This window comes from Sorex fumeus, unplaced genomic scaffold (genome assembly GCF_029834395.1).
Source record: "Sorex fumeus unplaced genomic scaffold, SorFum_2.1 ptg000094l, whole genome shotgun sequence".
Classification (NCBI taxonomy): domain Eukaryota; kingdom Metazoa; phylum Chordata; class Mammalia; order Eulipotyphla; family Soricidae; genus Sorex; species Sorex fumeus.
Window position 1 is genome coordinate 22,877,598 of NW_026606151.1, and position 9,771 is coordinate 22,887,368.

At 37.2% G+C, this 9,771-nt stretch overlaps 1 protein-coding gene across 1 annotated transcript; it reads left to right on the forward strand.

The window, feature by feature from the left end:
• Positions 1-7,139: 7,139 nt before the first annotated feature.
• Positions 7,140-8,072, forward strand: LOC130040210 (olfactory receptor 14J1-like). The gene has a single exon (XM_056132221.1). The coding sequence runs from the start codon at positions 7,140-7,142 to the stop codon at positions 8,070-8,072; it is 933 nt and encodes a 310-aa protein (XP_055988196.1).
• The last annotated feature ends 1,699 nt before the right edge of the window (positions 8,073-9,771 follow it).

Genomic DNA, 9,771 nt, shown 5'->3' on the forward strand with positions numbered 1-9,771 from the left:
AGAAAGCATCCATTCATTTACAAAAGCAAATGCATTAAAAAAAAAAAAAGAGTTTTGGAACAACACTACCAGTGGTCTGGGCTTACTCCTGGCTTTACACTCAACTTCTGGCAAGTGTAGGGGCCATCTGGATTCCTGGGAATTGAATCTGAGCCACAGCAATGAAAACAAATGGGCCTTATCAAGAAAATGCATTTTTTTTGGTCCTTTTTCTTTATTAATTCTTTTTAAATTTTTAGTGAAACACCATGAGGTACAGTTGTAGATTTACAATTTTTTGTGCTTGGGTTTCGATTATACAATGATCAAATACCCATCCCTCCACCAGTGCCCATTTTCCACCACCATGGATAATATCCCTCCCACCCCCATCCCTCCCATCTCACCCTGCCTCTGTGGCAGGGCAATCCCTTGTGTTCTCTCTCTCCTTTTGGGTGTTGTGGTCTTCAAAAGAGGCTTTGAGTGGCAAACATGTTCAGTCCATAGTCTACTTTCAACACGCATCTCCCCTCCTTGGAGGATCCTCCAAACACCCTTTATTTGGTGCTCCCTTCTCTATCTGAGCTGCCCTTTCCCCTAGAATGCCTGGCTGGCCTCTGAGCTATGGAGTAATCCTCCTGGTGTTGATCTCAGCTTTTCTTGGGTATTAATCTCATATTTTGTTACTTTATATCCCCCAGGTGAATGCAATCTTTCTATGTCTATCCCTCTCTTTCTGACTCATTTCGCTTAGCATGATACTTTCCATGTTGTACCACTTGTATATAAATTTCATGACTTCATCTTTTCTAACAGCTACATAGTACTCCATTGTGTAGATGTACCAAAGTTTCTTTAACCAGTCATCTGTTCTTGGGCATTCAGGTTTCTTCCAGGTTTTGGCTATTGTAAAGAGTGCTGCAATGAACAAACAAGTGCAGATATCACTTCGACTATACATTTTTGCCTCTCTGGGATATATTCCCAGGAGTGGTATTGCTGGATCAAATGGGAGCTCAATTTCTAATTTTTTGAGAATCGTCCATACTGTTTTCCAGAAAGGCTGAACCAGTCGACATTCCCACCAACAGTGAAGGAGTGTCCCTTCCGCGCCAGCATTGGTTGCTTTTGTTCTTTTGGATGTGGGCCAGTCTCTGAGGTGTGAGATGGTATCTCATTGTGGTTTTGATCTGCATCTCCCTGATAATTAATGATGTAGAACAAGAAAATGCATTTTTAAGTAACATTTTTTTTAAAAATTTTATTTTAAAGAACTGTAACTTGCAATGTTATTGATAGTTGAGTTTTGGGTATATAATATTTCAACACCAATCCCACCAACTGTGTCAATTTCCCTCTATTTTCTACTTCATAGGTACCATGGGAACACTGTTTCCTGCAGGATTCTTTAACAGTCCATATCTTAGCACATTCAGTTTGAGAGATTTCCCACAGTAGCCAACTGATTTGATTAAATTATCTATGGATCTTCTAAAATCAAAATATAAATTGTAGTACTTTTTAAAAAATTTTATTGAATCACCGTGAGATAGTTACAAGCTTTCATGTTTGTTTGGGTTACAATCACACAATGATTAAATATCCATCCCTCCACCAGTGCACATTCCCCACCACCAATATCCTTGGTATACCCCCCTTTCCCACCCTCCCCCTGCCTCCATGGCAGACAATATTCCCCATACTCTCTCTCTACAATGGAGCATTATGGTTTGCAATGCAGATACTAAGAGGTTATCATGCTTGGTTCATTATCTACTTTCAGCACACATCTCCCATCCCGACTGGTTCCTCCAGCCATCATTTTCTTAGTGATCCCTTCTCAATTCCAGTTGCCTTCTGCCTTTTCCTCATGAGGCAGACTTCCAGCTATGGAGCAATCTTCCTGTCCCGTGTATCTACTATCCTTAAGCATCAACCTCATGTTACGTTGTATTATACTCCACAAATGAGTGCAGTCCTTCTATGTCTGTCCCTCTTTTTTTCTGACTCATTTTACTTAGCATGATATTCTCCATATCTATCCATTTATAGGCAAATTTCATGACTTCATCTCTCCTAACAGTTTGCAATCTTTTTTCAATACAGTTTTTTTAATACATTTTTACTATGGCACAAACAATTTAAAACTCAAATGATTTACTACAGACATTACATCAACTGCAACAAATTATTCTGAAGGAAAACTGCATATAATTTCAAGTTTGGTCCCAAGGGAATTTATTAAGACTTCCAAATGTTCAGAGACTCTTCTCCTGACAAGTTCATGGTATAAACTCTAGGGGCCATGGAGGATTGAAATGGACTCATTATTTTTCTCTGCACAGAAGATCTTTTTCTGAGGTCTTTTCATTTGAGAGATCAAACCTTCACTAAGTGTGAATTATACACACTGACGCTTGTCCTTATGTTGAGGGAAGAGGCTCCTGACCATACTCTGGTGAGTTCCAAAGTTCCAGAAAGACGGAGTGGGTTGAACAATGGGATGCTTCTAAGTACTTTTGACTGGATTAGATAAAATCTCATTGTCCTTGACTTGAAAAATGAAAGAAAATGAATAAGCTAGAAACATCAATGAAAACTGACTGTCTGGGAGACAACATTGTAAGCAACCTATTTTGGAATGACCAACTGGAGTTAATATCCTAATCCCTAGTTTCTCTCTTTATATAGACAAACAAGAAGTAATTCAGTGTGAATGTGTGGATCAATTGAGAGAATTTGTTATTGCTCTATTGTTTAACTTCATGGATGCTTATAAAATTAATTTCCAAACCTCGTGAAATACTTTCCATGTTAGAGAGTGCAAGCATACTGTTCAAATGAAAAAATATAAAAATTATAGTGCGTGGGTGACCACATTTTCTTTTCCACAAATAACCACATTTCCTTGTACAAAGGTAACTCTAGGTAAACTTGGTCAGTCTGATGAGATCAGGCTTCTTTTAATATCCAATCATTTTAGGCATATGACTTCTACCTTGGGAAGGGATAGAAGGAATTCTGACAGAAAAGAAATTTAAGAAAACTGGATATGAGAATGGTTAAAATATTTAAAAGTGGAGAGTAAAGTATAAATAACAAAAATAATGTGAAAATTCATAGTGTATTGTGAAACATTAGTTATATTTAAAAATCATCTGCCTCACCTACTAGACAGGGAAAACCTACTCAGTTTGCCAACCATTTGTCAGATAAAAAGGCAAACAAAACTCAAAACTCAGCACTTTTTTTTTTTTTTTGCTTTTTGGGTCTCACCCAGCGATGCTCAGGGGTTGCTCCTGGCTCTGCACTCAGGAATCACTCCTGGAGGTGCTCAGGGGATCAATTGGGATGCTGGGAATTGAACCCTGATCAGCAGTGTGCAAGGCAAACGCCCTACCCATTGTACTATCGCTCCAGACCCTCAACACCATTTTTCAGAAAAGAAATCAGCCCTCAAAATCTAAAAATTACTAAACAGAACTTTCTCCCAAAGCAACAAGAGTCCTCTAAATTTAATATCTACCTCCCAGCCCCTGCCCTTCAGAGAATGACATTGTCCACTATGCAAACACTGATTTAAGTAAACAATTAAGTATACTTACAAATACTAAGTTTAAGTAAACAAATACTTACACATACTAAGTTTAAGTAAACACTTAATTATTTGTTATTCATACTGAAAGTACATAGCTAGAGGCATTTTGAAATTTCACCCAAGAAGAGAATGATCAACAGATGGCACCTAAGGGAGATAATAGCATGCATCCAAACCATCACTGTGTTGTGCTGGCCCCAATACATTTATTTGCTGACACTTAAATGTATGATTTCTAAAATTTAAGTAAATTTTAATGATTGTATCCAAGCAATAAAATTGAATAAGCTAAAGTTTGGAAGATGTCAATGCTTTTAACTTTTCTTGAGCTCAAATAGTACAAGGCTACATCTTTATTAATAAACTGTAATTTTCTCACAGAAACTATTACTTTCTGTAGTCAACTGTTTTAGAAACCATGGACTTAAAACTTATTTAATATGAGTGTTTTCTGCAAATTTAGGGATACAGAGGCATGCACTGGTTGGAAGACATACATATGGATTGTGAGTTTGGAATGAATCGATGTCACTCTTCTAAATTGGGCCTATCTTAAGACAATGAGTTTGTTTTCATTACATTTTCTTATTTCTCTTCATATTTTTCCAGGAATGAGCAGATATCATTGGGTTACATTAGCATGCGACAGGGTCGAATGGAGACATTACTGGCGCCTGCTTGAGAAAATCGACAAACAGTGGGATGACAAGTGATTACAAGTGATCTTTTTTTTAAAATTTATTTATTGAATCACTGTGGGAAAGGTTACAAAGCTTTCAGGTTTAGGTCTCAGTCATGCAAATATCAAACACATTTCCCTTTACCAATACTTATTTTTTACCATGAAGAACCCCAATAAAACCCCACCCCCCACCCCTCCCCGTCCCTGTGAGGCAGATGAATTCTAGTTAACACTCTATCTGCTTTGATTAGATTCATTGTTTCAATAAAAGATTCACCACTATTATTTAGAGTTTACCCCCCCCCCCCCAAATCAGACATGCTGAAAAAGCATTGTGAAGTGATTTGCTTTCTACAGCTGGGTTCAAGAATTAAATGTTGGTTTTGGATTTCTGCTATTTTACCTATTGACCCTGGAAGTGTTTCTACTGAAAGTCAGATAGTTAAGAAATTGGTCTCTGTGCACTGGAGACGTGGCCGTGCTGGAGAGCCGCTTGCGGGGGGCAACCGGTGGCCTCGGTAGGGCGTGAAGGGCGGAGCGAAACGCCCCCCTTCCCATGAGGTTTTAGTCGCCCCCACACTCCCGGCTCATACCTGCTGTCCACAAGGCTCCCATGTGGCCGCCATCTTTCTTTCCAGAGAGGAGAGGGCGAATGGGGCAACACCCTTTCCCCTCCGGCAGACTTGATGGGCTGGATCAACGCATAGTCCGTTCACTTTTCTGCTCCAAGCTGCTGGGTTCTGCATTAAGTCCTTGTGCTTCTGGGGCCATGGTCGTGCTGGAGAGCCGCTCGCGGGGGGCGACTGGTGACCTCGGTAGGGCATGAAGGACGGTACGGAACGCCCCCCGACCACAAGTGATCTTAATATGAATCAAGCACACGATTTTAAGGTAACACTGTAGCACTGTTCATCGATTTGCTCAAGCGGGCACCAGTAACATCTCTATTGTGAGGTTTGTTGTTACTGTTTTTGGCATATCGAATACGCCAAGGGGACTTGCCATGCTTTGCCATGCAGGCGGGATGCTCTCAGTAGCCTGCTGTGCTCTCTGACAGGGACGGAGGAATCGAACCCGGGTTGGCCTCGTGCAAGGCAAACGCTCTCCCTGCTGTGCTATCGCTCCAGCCCAAGGTCTATATATGCATTTTAAATGTTATTTTTTCCCCCCGGGTACGTGCCCATGTCCCTAGCAGATTTTAGGGTAAATGAGCAATATTTCCATGAGCATAAATTAAGTTCTTTTTGTTGGTTTTTATCTAGAAAATTAAGCAACATGCCCCCAAGTATATAGATATGGAAGATGTTGCTGAACGCTACGGAAATTGACCTGGTGAGTTGGAAAAGCAAGAGAAGAATGCTTAAACCTTATGATATCAAGAAGCATTATCTTCAAAGACTTTTTATATTGGTATATCAGTACAAAGTGACTAGGTTTAATTAAAAGTTCTTACTTCATGACTCCTTGCAACACAAATACAGATAATTAAAAACAATGAGAGTGAATTGATTTCCAGAAATATTAAATTGGATATGTGCTGTGTTTTTGAGTTATGGGAGATGCTGTTCTTATCCAGTTCAGACTTGAATCTTTTCCCAGTGTAAATATTTGGAATATAACAGATGCAAGGAAACTATCTTACCTTCAGTTTAAATCAATACAGTCTCATCCTTGGAATTTTTTTTTCTTTTTGGGTCACACCCAGTGGCTACTCCTGGTTCATGCACTCAGGAATTACTCAGGGGACCAGAGGGGATGCTGGGAATTGAACCCGTGTCGGTCACGTGAAAGACAAATGCCCTACCTGCTGTGTTATCGCTCCAGCCCTCATCCTTGGAATTTTTTTTGTTTAATTTAAAAAGCTAAAAGCAGAATCATTTTTTTGTGTATGTCTCTGATTTAGTTGAAAATCTTTTAATCAGCATAAACATACTCATATCTTCCTTACACAGAACTAATAGCTTGTTATGGTCTTATTTTCTTCTAGTATTTTAGTGGCTGCTTCTACCCAATTAATTTATGTATTTTGATATCCTAGGTATAATATTCTTGGCCTCTTATAGTCATCATTTTCAAGCATTCTAAAGTCTTATATTAATTTCAATTTAGGATTTGTCTGTTTTTACTACTGTAATAATTTTCTATAGTAATTTTAAATGAATTTAGTGTTCTTTTTTATCACTTTATTTTTTGCCAGTGCATAGAATTAATTTGAGAGCTTCACTCATGCGTGAGTACTTCATCATTCTAGCACTCTGAGACATCCAGTGACCTGAACAAATTTTCTTAAAAGTGGATTATTCATTAATTACATGAAAATGCTATTTAATTGGCAAATGAACTTATTTTATCTTACAGACCATTTTTTCTATTAAGTACTCTTATTTTTCAGAATATATGTACAAACTTGATCATGGTATTATATATTTTAGATTTTTTCATAAAAAATAGTAATCGAATGATTATGAGTATATTGTGTACAAAAAACTTAATATATTTAATAAAAATTACTTCATAATTCATAGTTCTCTTGGTTTTTATTAAATTAAAATTATTTTAAATGACAAAAAGTATATGTACACATCTTAATTGGACATATATTCATTTTCAACCAAAATATATTATATCAGATTAATTCATAGGATTTTAGTTAATTGATGATTATGGTTCATACAAGGATTACTTTTACATCATCATTATTTGCTAGGCACTATCGCATATTTAATATTTTTATATTTATGAAGAGATTTATAGTTACTTTTTTAATTTACAGGTTTGTTTAATTTATCATTGTTTTACAACACTACAGAATTTGGAGAGTACTGCATCCATGCAGGACCTGTGATCTGCTACAACATCTGTAAGAAGTTAACAAACACTATGGCTAATTTCACGACAACTGGGTTTCTCCTCATTGGATTTTCTACCAAGCCGGAACTAGAATTATTCTATGCTTCTCTGTTCTTTATTCTGTACTTGTTGGCTTTAACTGGCAACATGCTCATCATCACCACAACTTCCCTGGATGACAGTCTCCAGTCCCCCATGTATTTCTTCCTGAAGCATCTCTCCTTGTTGGATCTCTGCTACATTTCCGTGACTGTGCCGAGATACCTTTACAACTCTTTTTTGCAGAGTGGGAACATTTCTTTCTGGGAATGCGTTTTTCAGTGCTTTGTGTTCACCCTCTGTGCTTGTGCTGAGATGTACATGCTCACGTTGATGTCCTATGACCGCTACGTGGCCATCTGTGTGCCCCTTCGCTACGAAATCATTATGAATGTAAGAACCTGTGTCCACGGGGTCGTTGGCGTCTGGGTGAGTGGGACCATATCTGGAGTCATGCATACAACAGCTACTTTCTCCGTAAAATTATGTGGTCCCCGCATCATTCACCAGTTCTTCTGTGATATTCCTCAGATCTTGAAACTCTCCTGTTCTAATGACTATGTTTATGAGGTTGGTGTCACTGTCTTCCTGTCTTTGGGGGCATTTCTTTGTATCATCTTTATTGGATTTTCCTACATGCACATATTTTCTTCTGTACTGAAGATGCCATCTGCTGAGGGCAGAGCCAAGGCCTTTTCCACTTGCATTCCTCACCTGGTTGTTGTCTTATTATTTCTTTCTACTGGTGCCTTTGAGTACTTAAAATCTCATTCGAACTCTCCAACTGTGTCAGACATTTTGCTCACTGTCATGTATACAGTAGTTCCACCAACATTCAATCCAATGATCTATAGCCTGAGAAATAAAGCCGTTAAGTCAGCCGTACGAAAGGTTTTTAAGGGAAATAAAGCATATCTGTGTTGATGACATTTATGTATTCTTTGTTGGGAAAGAATTTCAAATTCTATTGGGCAATCACAATGTAACCTATCAGGAAATTTCAGTATATCAAAAAGGATTATCACAAACATTTGAATGGGAACGTTGTGTTTATATACTGTTGGGTAATAAAGTATCAAAAATACCTAAACTGAACTTTATAATCTGTTGTAAATGCAACAGATTAAGATTAAGAAGTTTGAGAGTAACATAAATTAAGCTTTGCTATTTAAAACCAGTCAGGTTAGTGACTTACAATTTTTATGTGAGGGTGATATGCATATGAGACTTATTTTCAATAAGTTCTGCTGTTCTCTTAGATATTACTTGATGTTTAGAAACTGAGCAAAACCCTCTGACAATCAGCACTCTTTGGTTGTTTGAATTTCCATTAATGTTTTTCAACTTCTTTTGGCTTTAATTCACATATAGTAATGTCACCCTTAAAAAACCTCGTTATCTTCCTTAATTTACCATTTCAGATGTAGTGGACCTATTTGCCACTCATAAGGAAGGGATGTTTTAAGTAATAATCAGTGAGATTCTCAGAGATACCAGTTTTAAATGGGCAAAATTAATGAAATAAATAAAATGATATTTAAAATATTCTTTAAAAGATTTCTTTGCTAAGAAGTGGAACAGATCCCTCACAAATAAGGAAAAGGTACTTCCACAAACATGCTACTATATTAGAATAGAAAGCATCTTACATGTATTTAGCAGAATATAAAATTAGAAAAGAGAATGAGTACTGAAAGTTTGCTTTCAAAGTAGAAAATAAATTTTTGGATAAAATAAATAGAAATCATGGAAAAGAAGCCTTCATAAAAGAGCTAAGGGAAATATGTAACATTTACCTATACTTAGTTTTCAAAATATCTATTCTATCCATTTCTGCATGATCTGAGGACACCATCAAACATCAATGTACAAGAAGAAATTAAGCAATTCTTATCAAACAGTACATTCAAATAGTCTTGCTTGAAAACATAATAAAAGTTGACTTATGTACATAAAATACAACCAAAAATCTATTAAAATATTATTTATATGGTTAGAACTTGAATTTTTTTAGTAGTTTCTGCTTGTTATTTAGAAGATAGTATGTGCTGATGGTGTGCTGTAGAATCTTTGTTCATTTTATTCACTGAAAAGCCATTGTACTAGTATCATTAATTGCATCATATGAGTTTTTTTTTCAGCAAATTTTAGCACCATCTTGTCAGGAATCAGATGAGAATATAGGTGTGAGAGGTTGGTTTTTTTTGAGGTGCGGGTCACACCCAGCAATGCACAGGGGTTACTCCTGGCTTTGCACTCAGGAATTACTCCTGGCGGTGCTCAGGGGAACATATGGGATGCTGGGAATTGAACCTGAGTCTGCCACTTGTAAGGCAAATGCCCTACCCATTGTACTATTGCTCCAGCCCCAGGTGTGGAAGTTTATAATCTGCTGAAGTGTTCATGATTATAGTATTAGACTCAATTTTATATCAGAACTCTAACTTTCTCCCTCTATCTATCCAGATTGGGGGATACCATGGAACTTTATATATTCGTACACATTTTATATTCCATTTCTCACTAAAACATACATACTGAGTTTTTGGTTTGAATTGCAAGAATTTCCAAATCAAGTAGAGGAGAATTGTCTCTTAGATGCATAATGTCTCCCAATGGCCAC